This window comes from Struthio camelus, chromosome 19, assembly GCF_040807025.1.
Source record: "Struthio camelus isolate bStrCam1 chromosome 19, bStrCam1.hap1, whole genome shotgun sequence".
Lineage (NCBI taxonomy): Eukaryota > Metazoa > Chordata > Aves > Struthioniformes > Struthionidae > Struthio > Struthio camelus.
In genome coordinates this window covers 3,541,969-3,555,341 of record NC_090960.1, presented here as the reverse complement: position 1 = coordinate 3,555,341, position 13,373 = coordinate 3,541,969, and the positions used below count along the sequence as shown (strand labels likewise).

Here is a 13,373-nt window from a genome sequence, read left to right as displayed (position 1 = left end):
CAGGCGTAACACTTCATGCAATTGAAAAGAGGTGGGTTTTTTGCCACATTCCAGCTATATGAACAGATGGGCCAAAGCTACAGCAAACCTGGGACTTGCAATAGAACAAGTACAACATCTCCTTACCTTTTCATATTCTTCTAAAATCCCCTTCCTCTTAATGTTCTTCTTTGCTAGGTAAATTGCTGGGTAGGGAGAAGCAAATAAGCAGTAACGTACACTTAGACCAACATGTCCACATACAGTTGATAAACTGCCCACACGACAAACACAGGCATCTTTGTCTATTAAGATCTCTTCCCGGGCACGAGCTCCAATCTCACAAAGAGCTCACTGAAGAAAGATGAACTTGACGCTTTCATTTTGTCACGGATACTTCACGAGCTGATGCACAGATTGGAGCAGCCATGCTCCAGTGCTCTGGAGCAAGGCACAACGAGCAGGGCACGCCTTATACCAGTAATTACTCCTCCTCTGGGAACTGAGCCAGGGTTTCAAGGGTCATAAAATACTGGACCAAATCTTTACGATGTTGAGGTTTTTAGTGTTCTTTCTACAAGCTTTCCAAGTACAGGCCCATGTCTCGTTCCAAGTTTTATCCAAAAAGTTCCAATCTAAAAGTGCTTTTTTTCCAGAAGATCAACAACATAACGTACGTAAAAGCCACATAGGACAACCTTGGCATAAACAAACCAGTCTGAACTGCACAGCACAGCCCACAGGAGCAAATCAAGCTGTTCAGCCCAAGTTTCATGACCAGTCCTGTAATAAAAGGGCATTACAATGGCAGCAAAAGATCAATATCGAAGAGCTGTCAAGAGGTATCGCAGCAACCACAAATCGTATAAAGAACGAACTGTCTCTAAATGCAGGGCTTGATCCAAAGCTACAGGGAGACAGTCTTGGGCCAAGATCCAAGAATACACTTAATTACTCAGAGAAATCTAAGCTTGTGTTTAAAGTCTCCCCTATTCAGCAGAGCATTTTAGATGTGTTCCACTGATGGGTCTTGGTGGAATGTAGACGTGTAAGCACTTTATCTAATCGGGGCCACCATCAGGCAGTCACATCCAGAGTGCTCCTTCAGTTCTGCATTACTCACAATTACTCACAAAATAATATGAAAGAAAATGCAAGAAGCTGGTCACCACATGCGGACGCACAGCAGAAAGACACAAACAGCAAACAGTGCAGAACTGCATGCACAAAGACATAGGCTTGCAATGCCCCTCCTAAACAAATATAGCACTATCACTTACCATAATCTGTGTCATCAGCAGGCCAGCTCTGTGCAGGCCAGAAATAGGGGGTCTGCAGAAAAATAAGCTCTTGGTTAGTGCACAGCGGCCTTGAAGTCACGCCTAGCAGCACCCACAGTGGAAGGAGAGGAACTCTTTTCTCTCTACCATACTCAGAACCTCAACTCCCTGGCTGTGTGTAAGCACGCACAATGGTACAGTTATGCCAGCTGTAGCAGGAGAACAGGGTTCATTAGATTGTCAGTGGTAAAGCCTCTTCTGCTTTGCAATCAGTTAATACGGCCAATCCTTCACTACTGCCTGAGCGTTTAGACTGAGATGCTGGAGCCTGATTTGGCAGCATGGGGGAACCAGATTCCTCATTTGAAGTACTCATGAGAGCATCCTAATTTCTTATCATAAGGGAAACAGTCCATCCATGAACTTGATCATAACCCACTACTGTGCTTTCTATGTATTCATTATTCAGTCTCTCCAGATAGTACTTAGATAGATATTACCCTGACAACACCTATTACTAGGATTTCATTTGCTACTTTAAGACCTGGAAGGAAAACACACTTAGAAGAAAGAACAGTTATTGTGGAGTTGAATAATAACACTAATTTAGTTTTAAAAAGTATCATAGCCTGCTTGGAAGCTGTGATCCAATACACAGAACTGGTGTCAGAAAGGGAAACTAGCCTCAAGCTTCTCTGTGGACCCCTTTTTCCTTCCCTCTGTATGTTGAAGGATAAGCATAGCCACCTAGTTCGGTCTCATGACTCACAGAATCACAGAATCACAGAATCACAGAATCGTTTAGGTTGGAAGGGACCTCTGGAGATCATCTCGTCCAACCTCCCTGCTCAAGCAGGGTCACCTAGAGCATATTGCCCAGGATCACATCCAGACGGGTTTTGAATATCTCCAGCGAAGGAGACTCCACCACCCCTCTGGGCAACCTGTTCCAATGCTCTGTCACCCTCACAGTGAAGAAGTTTTTTCTCAGGTTCAGATGGAACTTCCTGTGGTTCAGTTTCTGCCCATTGCCTCTTGTCCTGTTGCTGGGCACCACGGAGAAGAGGCTGGCCTCATCCTCTTGACACTCCCCCTTCAGATACTTGTACACGTTGATGAGATCCCCTCTCAATCTTCTCTTCTCCAGGCTGAACAGGCCCAGCTCTTGCAGTCTTTCTTCATAGGAGAGATGCTCCAGCCCTCTAATCATCTTGGTAGCCCTCCGCTGGACTCTCTCCAGGAGTGCCATGTCTCTCTTGTACTGGGGAGCCCAGAACTGGACACAGTACTCCAGGTGAGGCCTCACCAGGGCTGAATAGAGGGGCAGGATCACCTCCCTCGACCTGCTGGCAACACTCTGCCTAATGCACCCTAGGATCCCATTGGCCTTCTTGGCCACAAGGGCACACTGCTGGCTCATGTTTAACTTGTTGTCCACCAGCACTCCCAGGTCCTTCTCGGCAGAGCTACTTTCCAACAGGTCAGTCCCCAGCCTGTACTGGTGCATGGGATTATTCCTGCCTAGGTGCAGGACCTTGCACTTGCCTTTGTTGAACTTCAGGAGGTTCCTCTCCGCCCAACTCTCCAGCCTGTCCAGGTCCCTCTGAATGGCAGCACAGTCTTCTGGTGTGTCAGCCACTCCCCCCAGTTTAGTATCATCAGCAAACTTGCTGAGGGTGCACTCTGTGCCTTCCTCCAGGTCATTGATGAATATATTGAACAAGACTGGGCCCAGGACTGACCCCTGGGGGACACCACTAGCCACAGGCCTCCAACTTGACTCTGCGCCATTCACCACAACCCTCTGAGCTCGGCCATCCAGCCAGTTCTCAAGCCACCTCACTGTCCACTCATCTAGCCCACACTTCCTGAGCTTATCTAGGAGGATGTGATGGGAGACAGTGTCAAAAGCCTTGCTGACTCCAGCTCCTGGGGAATTGCTTTAGCTGTCTGCTTTTAAAACTAGCTCTGAACTCCCAGGCAATGTATTTAGATAAGGTGCAACTCACTTGAAACCTGTACAGGCTGCTGTCTGTTTTAAGAGTGAGATTCTTTGGCTCCTGCAGAGGGTAGATGTATCCATATTTGACAAACAGGTCCCCCAGGTGTAGCGCCTCTGGAAATGGAGAAGGCAGATGTTTTGATTGCACAGAAACACTGCAGCGGGATTCAGAAATGAGCTGCTGCTCAGGAGAGAAGAATACATCTAAGAGGTTTTGTCTATGGAGATCTTAAAGTTCTATAACGCAAAGCTGAAAAGGCATCCCTGCTTATACATCTACCCACCTTCTTCAGTGATCTGCAAACGCTGGAGAATCCACTGCAGTACATCATTACCTGTAAAGCAAAGAAACTCTCAGGTACTTGAAGTTAGAAGTGTGCAATGCATGGGCCAAAATGAAACTCCTCCAGTCCTTATCCCTAACATTGCTTTGGAGCCCACCAAATGCACAGATCCCTTGTTCCATACATGCCCTCAAACGCACCATGCAAGAGAAGCAGAGAAACTGCACTGCCATTCTCCTGCTGCCCACACTGCCCTTCAGGTGTTTCTCCTGACCCAGCAGACAGCTTTTGACTGGGAAAGGGAGTGTGACAAAGGCTACAAACTCAGAGTGGTACACTGAGTGTGCCAAAATGCCAACACGTGGCCTGACCATCACTTAAACCCTCATGATTGGCTTAGAAAGGACTTAAGCAAGGCAACAGCTTACTCTCCCAGGAAAGATACTGTGTCCTTGCTTTGCACCAACGCATCTCGAAAGAATCGCTGCAAACTATCTCCAGATTCACAGAGCATGGTGCTATCTCAGCTTTAGAAAGAGACTAGAGACTGATCTTCTCTAGTCCTTTAAGAGACACTACTCTCAGACACTGGTCTGGGGTCCAAGTTGTGGTGGTAACAGGACATCTCTAAGGGAAACAAGATTTCCACATTCACAAACATTTCACCTCTTCCAGTTCATTTGCTGGGACAATGGCCAGTCATCCTCATAGTTAGCATAAACTTCCAATAGTCTTCTAATCAGTATCACAGAACATAGTACTGTGAACCTCCTTCCATTTAAACAGTGCCAGGCAAAAATGCACTCAGTCTCACATCAATACCAACAGCCCCTTCCTTCAAACGTCCCTGACAACTGCAAACTGAAATGATGACCTTTCTTGACATTGGAATGATGACTTAGCCTTCTAATGGGGCTCAGAGCTTTTATCCTACTGCCTGTTTCCTGAAATAGATGAAATTAAAGGATTATCTCATCACTCATTTCTAGACAGCTCTCTTTGTAAGCATTTTCCCTAAAAGGTGTACATTAAACATGGATAGTTATTTGCCTTTTCAGTTGTGAGCCATCTTACTGACATGGAATTTACCTAGCTAGCTTTCTGAATGTAAAGAGCCAAGTCCTCTTCAGTGGATTAGCGTCCACTGATTGATTTGCTCTAATGTCTTCACAGTTCCCTCATTAAACATGAGTCAGTCTCTTCTGAAACACCCAGAAGCCAATTAGTGTATACACAGCTTGGGTGGCACTACAACTATCAGTCTAGAGAGTGATAATGACCGACAGACCACAACTCAGATGCCTGTAAGAAGCTGACTAAAATTTATGAGGGTGCCCTACGTAAGAGGGAACTCCCAGCAATTCTGGTTAAGGAACCAGAATAAAGCAGACAGCACACAAAGAGGATGAGCACTCATGGGCATCTTCCCTCCACGTCATCTAGCCACTTGACTTTTAGGAAGTGGTATTTTATAGTGCTCAGACATCAAGAGAAGTACTTGTTCCCACTTCATTTAGTCTAGTCGGCATGTTATCTTCAGTACAGAAGAAACTTCTCTGTAGCACAGCCTTAACTATTCAACAAGAACTAGAGGCGGCAAGGCCAGATCCTTTGCAGATGCAAAGTACCCCACCAGCTTCAGCTGCACAAGAGCTATTTAAGCCAGTATATGGTCTGGACTGTAATGCATAGAAGGCACTCCTGAGCATGAGCTTCAGACATCACTCAGGTTCTCCTTACCTTCACACCAACTCAGACTACTTCCAAGGGCAAGTAACCTAATCTTAGTGCCTCTGCTTCCACATATTAAAAAAATGGGGCAAACAATACAGAGAGCCTAAAGGGCTTTGCAAATACCGTGGGAAAGAATTAATCTATTTGGCTAAGTTTTCTCCTTAGTTGCCTGGAGCAAGCTCACTGGTTTCAGTGGGAATTTTTGTTCTGAATTTCAAAGTGCTGCAGAAAGCCCAAAGGAGGACGAGACTTTGGTACAGTTTGTGTGAATATTTGCAGTGAAGGATCCCTCACAAGAGCTTATGTGAAGGTTTGGAGAGCAGGGAAGTAGAGATACTGAGAGTGCATTGCTAGTGCCATGTGAAAGGTGCTAACAGGCACAAAGGAAGACCACAATAGGAACTGCCTCTAGTGCTAGATGTGACACATCCACAGCACAGCTACCCGTCTGTTTTTTTCTTCAGCCTGTTTGAAAGAGGAAAAGCTGTCATTTAGAGGCAGAGAAGCGGGCTGAATATTTTGCTTCTTTCCTGTGAATTGAAGAAAAATTATTATTACCAGAAAACGTTAAAAGGGAAACTAATTGCTTGTTGTTCATTTCTGAAGCACCATATTTCAATCCAATTCAGTTCTGCCTATTTTAATTAGATTTTAATATTTATCTTTTATTTTTCATCCAGCACCAGTAGGAATACAACAGGTTTGGAAGTTGAAGCTTCTGTTCACCTGTATTCTAAGACAAAGCAAGGCCAACTGAGTTAAACTCACATGAGACAGCTAGAAGTGCTTGACTAGCAATCTTCATGTCTCTTCTGCAAAGAAGTAGGAGTGAAATGAGACATGAGCGAGAATGAGATAAAGGGAGCAGGTACGTTTCAAAGCCTAGATATTTATTGGGAACAGGGGCTCCAGTATGCACCCAGGTAGTGGCAACCCAAGGGTGGCCACGAGGTCCGCATACAGTTTTTCTTTGAAGAACTTCCTTGGCTAGTCCCTTCCCCAGGATAAGCTCTTACCTGCCACAGCATGTGGGATGTTTGTGATCATCACCCTCTGAGTGTGCATCTTGATGCCTGTGTCTGGATTCTGCATTTCCATCATAAGCGTTTCGATCTGCAAAGCATGACAGGGATGGGCTGTATTACAGGAGCGAGCACAAGGGCACCCCAGGGCCGCAGCAGCTCTGGGTAGCCTCCCAGAGGAAACTAAAGAGGAGCAGCATGGGGATGGATGCAATGACCACAACCCTCTTCAAACCTCTCCCTTTCCACTGGGAATGCCACTTCAAGACTGTGTCGACCTTTGCACTGACTCAGTGTCACTCCCTCCTAGAGTCCACAGGAAACATATAAGCAGCTAGGATTAGCAGACGACAGGATGCAACCACTCCATGAGAACTGAGCTAGGAAAAGAAAATCCTAGCTTTTTCCAGGCATAGCACTGTGACAGTTTTGCCTTATTGAGAAAAATCTCTGCTACCTGTAAGTGTTCTTCTCTGGCTCAGTGGGCTGCTTGCTGGGGCAATTAAGAAGAAAAATGGGAACAAATAAAACCTGGAAAGCCGCTTCTATATCCCATCTGTGCACAGACTCGGTGATATTGCATCACGGACCAAGAAAATCAGCAATCGTTTGGCTGAAGACTAAAAAGTAAAGGTTCTGCTTCTGACCTGCAGATAACAACCAGGCAGGATTTTGAGAAGTAACAGGGAGAGCACACGACTGATCCTGGACTGTGCAAGAAGCACAGACCCCAGGAAGAGAGAACAGCCCATCCTTTGGGGGAGCACAGGTACAATCTGACCAAGCCTTTGAAGAGCAGGCCAAGGACTGGTTACACATGCTTTTTGTCTATGGAGATTTCATATTATGCTCATCTGAGTACCATGAGAGCAGTGGTTTTGTGGAAGACGCTTCTCCTTTTGGGTTCTGCTTCTAGATTGTTCAAATTGTTCCAGCAGGACCAATTTGGTCTCTCTGCACATCCATTTCAGGAGAGGATGCAGCTCTTTAACTAGCATCAGTGGATGTAATGAATGTGACTTGATGACACTCATGCATAATGAAGGGTATTGTTTTCGCAGGCACCACAGTGACTTTGGTGCTAAGTCTTGCCAAGTTCAATGAGGATTTAAGCTTGTAGCGACAGGATGCACCCTGGGCTTGACAATAAAAATGGATTTTCAACTGTTTTTAAAGCTAGTGTCAAATTAAGACTAAAATAGAGAAGTTTGTTTAAAATTTCTTAAAATATTTATATTTATATAAATGCATTCATATAAAATACTATAAAACAACAAAACCACACCCAAAGCAAAGGAACATGAAGATTTTTCTTAGTCTTTTTAACTGAACTCCAAATTTACTGAGCCATAACATCAAAGATGGGTCAGAAGGACTCATCCCACTGCCCTTACCCAAGCAAAACCCTGCCCACTTCAGTGATGGCACTATCTTTGCCAGATCCAGCACAACGAAAGTCAACCACTAAAAGCAACAAGCCAGGAACCATAAAAGTCATCGCTAGGTTACTTTTAGTTACCTTCTGCATTTAGAGACTTGACAGTTCAGACTTCCAAGGTAGTTTCCATAAGCCTGCAGGCAAGGACATGACTTTTCTCATGGATGAGACAGCCATGTGGTCCCTCAAAGATCAAAGCTGGAAGAGCACCTCCCTCCTCCCATTCCCCAGCTTTGCGCAGCCCAGGAAACTGAGGGCTCTGCAATCACTTGGCCCCAATTTCAGCCAGCCTCCACAAGTTCAAAGTCAGATATGGAAAGATGTCTGTGTAATTGTGTCACACAAGGAGAGGCAGCATGCATCAGCTGGAGCATTAAATTAGGAAACCTAGATTCAGCTCTGTTCTCCTGTAAGTAAACATGGGTAATCTTGGAGAAGTCACTCTGTCTGTAATTCAGTGTCAGCTCTGCAACCAACACTTCCTTACCAGGGATGCTGGCAGAACAAATACAGCAGTGCCAATTGCCTCCACGCTGCAGCGATGGGGGCCATACCCAGCCACACACCTCTGGGACAGGCAGGCAGGCCCCTTGGCTCAAGCAGTGCATGTTCCCTGCATGTCACACAGCGCACTCTGCTCCGAGCCTTCGTTCCTGGAACATATGTACAGGGCAGCCATTCACTCCTTGCTGGATTCAGAAGACGGGCCTTTGCCGGTCATGAGCAAGCAAATGATTCAGAAACTCACTCAAGCCTCCCAGCACAGGATGTTCTCTCTTTTAATGAGTGAACAGCTCCAGACACTTGTCGCTTTTGTACCCTTCTGGGCTCCTTCACATCATTTAAGAAATAACTTATATTAAAAAAAAAAAAAAAAAAAGCGAGATGAACAGGGAGCTACTGTTGGGTGGTGCCTGCTGCTCTGGCTACAAACCACGCATTTTACTGATCAAAACTCAACACGTCTCTTCCTTGTCTCCCAAGGAAATGGCCTGCTTATTACAGATCACTAGAGATTAGGAATTGCTATCAGCACCAGCCTGCCAGGAGGAGGCCAGAAGGGCTAGTTAAAACACGGTGAGAAAATGTGCTTGCTTTGCTAAGAGCACTAGCACATTTTGTCACATTTTTGGCCAGGGACGCACTGTCTGGTTTGAATTTTATATAGCTAGAAGCCACTTCCTGCCTTTGGTTGATGAGTGGAGACGCACACAGAGTAAATACCAGTGGGAGAACAGCTAAAGGACCCAGGCTCTGCAGTGAGCTCACCTTAAGCACAGAGCCATCACGAGGCATAAACCCCACTGAGGTCTTCCTTCAAACCAACCTGAATCTCTACACAGAACTTACTTTCACCCCAAAAGCCACAGAGAAGACAATACGAAAACTCTCCCCTGTCTGATCGGAAGAATTCACCGAGTTCGTTAAGTGTAAAGCACAACTAAACTCACAAATAATAGGAAAAAAGCATCAACTTTACAGCAGCATGTGGGAATCCTGGGCATGGTTTGGGTTTTCTGTGCAAAGCACTTTACCAACAAATGCTTCAGTGACTGACTGGGGAACCCTGTAATTCTGAGGGAGGCAGATCCAACACGGACCCTTTCCCACAAGCGGGAATAGCATGGACAGATTGTTGCTGATGGATTACTTGGGTGAGTTACTCTGGGCATGTTTCCCACGCTTGTTTCTCCTGGCCTTCTACTTTGAGTACCTGTCCCAGAGCCAGGGCATCTTCAACACAGAAGCATCAGCCTTGGGGTGCTGAGAGTTTGACACGCAACAACAAAATACTTCAGAGGTGAGAAGTTCAAACCCCTCTCAGCATGTAGCCACACAGAGGTATCCTCACTCAAGATATAAGAAAGATAAGTTTTCCCAGCAGGCTCCAGCTTACAGAGTGCCCGCTCCTTGGTGCTATAATTAAACACCTACTGCTTTCTCCATCAAAAATATTCATCCCCCCACCCATCCACCCACCTAACTTTGTTTGCAAAGATCAACATTCCCTGCTCCGATTTCTCAGGTAGCAATACAATCTTTCATCTTAACTGCTGCCTCAGGAGGATAATTATTTTCTAGGCCTACAACTTAACAATTCTGCTTTGCACATTCATGGAGGATCAAGAGAAAAAACAACCAAAAAAAGTTGCTTGTTAACCAGCTTCCCGCTTGTTCTTCCTTAGACCTGAGCTGAGGGGCCTGTTCCCACCCCACCCAGGGTGCAGCAATCTCACACTCAAGGTAAGCAAATCTGTGAATGGAGAGCGAAGGGCTGGAGCTCGCTCTGTCCACATACTCCATCTTCCCTCACTGTGCCACCGTCATCACTCCAGCAGGGCCTCCTAATTAAACCTGCAAGGAAACATGCAAATCAAAATACAGTCCTACCCGGCTCGTAGACACTGCCAGTGACGTTCAGAACATTTTACACTTTGCGCAATGTTTTACAGAGGCACGTATCACTGGGATACCCACTTCAGAGACAGGGAAAGCAAAGGCAGGAAGGGAAGAGTCTGGACTTGTGACTCTATAGCACAAAGGACTGTAGTTCCAGGCCAAGTACGCATTTCTTGTCCCCGAGATCCCTTGGAGGGAGCATAGGAAACCCGGAAGAGGATTCACTGCCCTCCTTCGTGCTCCCTCACCATTGCCAACACAGCCTCTGTTCGCATGCTCGCCTTGCCGTGAGGAAGGGATGAAACACGTGTGGGATCAAATAAACCTCTAGAAACGTCCTGACAGATGTGGGCAAGCAACTGCTGGAGAGCCTAATCCAGGAGGATTCAAACCAAGATCAGTAAGCCCCCTGGGCCACACTGTGGATCCAGGACCCAGCCCCCTCCCCAGTCGCAATGCTACATCAGGAGGAGCTGACCCGGACGTCAGAGACCAGAGTAAGAGGGAGGCAGAGGAAAAAGGCAAGCGGCATCCATCAGCCCTACCCACGAGGTATGAGTCACGATGCAGCTCATGTAGCTCAGCAAGGAAAAATACACAGCCCACCAGCCGCCTGAGAGCGCAACCCTGCAAAGCGCTGCTTGATGCTTTGCCAGCTGCTGCGTAATAGAGGCCAGATCCCTGCTGGTAGCGTAGGCACAGACACCGAGAGGCTGGTCTGATTCAATCCCCCCGAGCATGTGGCCTGAAGTACATGTAGCTGAAGCATGTGTTTGGGAGGACCCTCCCTGTCCTGACAGATCTTCTGACCAACATTTTCTCTTCCAAAGCAGTTTAGGAGGGAAATAAACAACTACAACAAGCCAAGCAATTTTAAGTGGGCTAGTGGATGTCTGCCTGGCTGCCCTGCCGAAGGTCTGAAACACGCTAGTGTAGGACATGCGTGCAAGGTCAGAAGGGGGAAAAAAACCAGGGGAATAGCAGAGCTCAGCCCTCACAACTACATCTGCCTCAAGCCTCTGCCTCAGACTGGGGCACAAGGTAGGAACCACAGGACGGTGTCATCAGCCACGAGGATCGAGCTGTATGGCCAGCTCAAGTTGGGCAGAGCAGCCTCACAGCAAGTACAAGGCACTGCCCACCCCCCTGAAGCAAAACCTGTTCTTCTCCCTGTCTTGTGATGGTAGGACTGCTTCAGTCACAAGAGAACCAGCACAGAGGAGCATCCTAGCCCCAGAGGCACAACAGGGCCAGCAGCCTCACAGCAGCATACGTGCCAGCTGGTAGCAAGGCTTGAGCACAGGCTTAAGCAATTAACAAAGCTTCTCTCTAGGATTTTAGCTCCTCAAGGATCTAATCCCATAAGGTGCTAAGTGGATATGCACCAAGCATCCTCAGCTGCCACCACCCCCACCTGTTAGAGGTGCTTGGTACTGCAAGGGTGCGCTCTAGTCTCACAGGACGTGGCGGCCAACATACAAGCAATTTAACAGCTGAGGCTCCATCCAGGGCTTCCCCGAGGTCTGGAAAAAACAGAGGAGGAAGGAAAGCAGAGATGAGAGCCAAAACCTTTCTACTGACCATCCAGGAGGTTCCTTTCCTGGTGCTAAACAGGTTTTAGGCACGCAAAGTGCTCTAACTACTCAAATCCTCTCACAATGCCAGTTGCGTATTCTCCATAACCATTCCCTGTTTTAACAGATCTTCCCACCTGAGGAACTCTGAGTGCTTTGCAAAGGCTGCTGGCTCCCACCGAACAGCTAAAGCACAGCTGCTAGAGGTCATCCTCTCAAAGCACACAGCTTCTCCTCCGCACCCCCGCATGCAATGCCATGGGAGTACTATTCAGCGCAGAATTTGGCCCAGTATATTTCCTTAGGCAGGGCTCCTCAGCCAAGTCTACCTAGAAAGACACAGCACCAAAGAAAACGTCCTCTTTCCCTCCTCCTCCAGTATGAAAAGTACCAGTGCTTGCATTGCCCGGTGCATGCTTCAAGACCAAACAGCCCCAAATTTTTCCCCTTTCCCCCTATAATTGTCCTGTCTTTTTAGGCTGCGGGCGTTGCATGAGAGCTAACTACAACTCAGACAAGAACCGGATGGCTGTACTTGCCACTGGAAAGCCAGCTAATCCCACTCAACAGGATAAACCACAGACAGGAGCAGTGGGCGGGAGAAACGCTAGCTTACCACGGGCGCCGTTTAAAAATCTCTGCAGACATCAGTTACGCTAAAACCGGTTACATTTTTGAATGAACGCTACAGGAAAAAAAAAAAAGGAGGGGGGGGGAACTGAACACGTTACAAAATTACGCATCCTCTCCAAAAGCGGAGGCATACATCTTCCCGCTCTCAGGTGCTTGGGGTCACAGAGGCAGCCGGCTCTGAGAGAGCGGGAAGAGGCAGAGGGCAAACAGCCGGCCGCGACCCCTCCTCTGGCAGCCAGCACCGGCCCGAGGCCCCGGCGACGCGGGGGCCTGGCGCTGCGGAGGGGGGGTTTTCTCCCAGTTAATGACACCGTTTTCAGAGCCTTTGGGGGAAGCAAAAAAAAGGGGGGGGGGAGAGGAAGGAAACTTGTCAGGAGGATAATTCAGCTGAGACTGAGCTACAGAAACAGACGCATCAGTGTTTTCTTCACGCTGCCGCCCATCCTTCACCCCAGGGCCACCCGGACCCCGCAAACCCAGCGGCGGCCACGGGACCCCCGCCCGGAGCGGCCCTACCCCGGGCATCGCCCCCGGGCGGACGGGCCCCCCGCCACCGGCTCTCCTCAGCCCTCACCTTTTTCAGGAACGCCATCCGCGGGCGGTGGCGCTGCCCCTGGTCCAGCCGCGTAACGGTCATGGTGCCGGGCCGGGTTGGCTTGGGTCGGACCGGACCGGACTGGACTGGACTGGACTGGACCAAGCGGAGCGGCGACGCCGACCGATCACACCTGGCTGCGGCCACCCGCCGCGGCCGACTCCTGTCCCCGCCGGAGGCGGCGCCGGCCCCGCGCGTCGCAGCCAATCAACACCCGCCTCGCCACGCTCATTTGCATGAGGGCGCGGGGCCGCGCGGCTGCCGCCCCGGGCCGCTAGGGGGAGCGCGCGCGCGCGCGCCCGGCCCGCGGCCTCGCCGGGGGCGGGGCTAATGAAGGGGCGGGGCTGAGCCTGGGTGCAGGGGTGGGGGCCGGGGCCGGGGCCGGGGCCAGAGCTGAGGTCAAGGTTGGGTGCAGGAGTAGGGGCTGGGCAC

General features: G+C 48.6%; 1 protein-coding gene across 11 annotated transcripts in view; it reads right to left on the bottom strand.

Annotated features, from left to right (window-relative positions):
- RGS9 (regulator of G protein signaling 9) overlaps window positions 1-13,127 on the bottom strand; it is a 38,993-nt gene extending 25,866 nt beyond the window's left edge. For 3 of the 11 annotated variants that reach the window (XR_011135452.1, XM_068913488.1, XM_068913486.1), the window contains exons 1-6: window positions 12,921-13,127; window positions 6,296-6,392; window positions 3,546-3,596; window positions 3,269-3,375; window positions 1,260-1,311; window positions 127-185 (exon numbers count right to left, since the gene is read on the bottom strand). Coding sequence is in view for 10 of the 11 variants with exons in the window: in XM_068913488.1 (XP_068769589.1) it covers window positions 127-185; window positions 1,260-1,311; window positions 3,269-3,375; window positions 3,546-3,596; window positions 6,296-6,392; window positions 12,921-12,983 (429 nt within the window). In the remaining variant the exon portion in view is untranslated. Of the gene's footprint in view, window positions 1-126; window positions 186-1,259; window positions 1,312-3,268; window positions 3,443-3,545; window positions 3,597-6,295; window positions 6,393-8,226; window positions 10,095-11,553; window positions 11,663-12,920 lie in introns of those variants that run through there. The other 8 variants (XM_068913489.1, XM_068913487.1, XM_068913490.1 and 5 more) reach the window with 7 other exon arrangements.
- Between the last annotated feature and the right edge of the window lie 246 nt (window positions 13,128-13,373).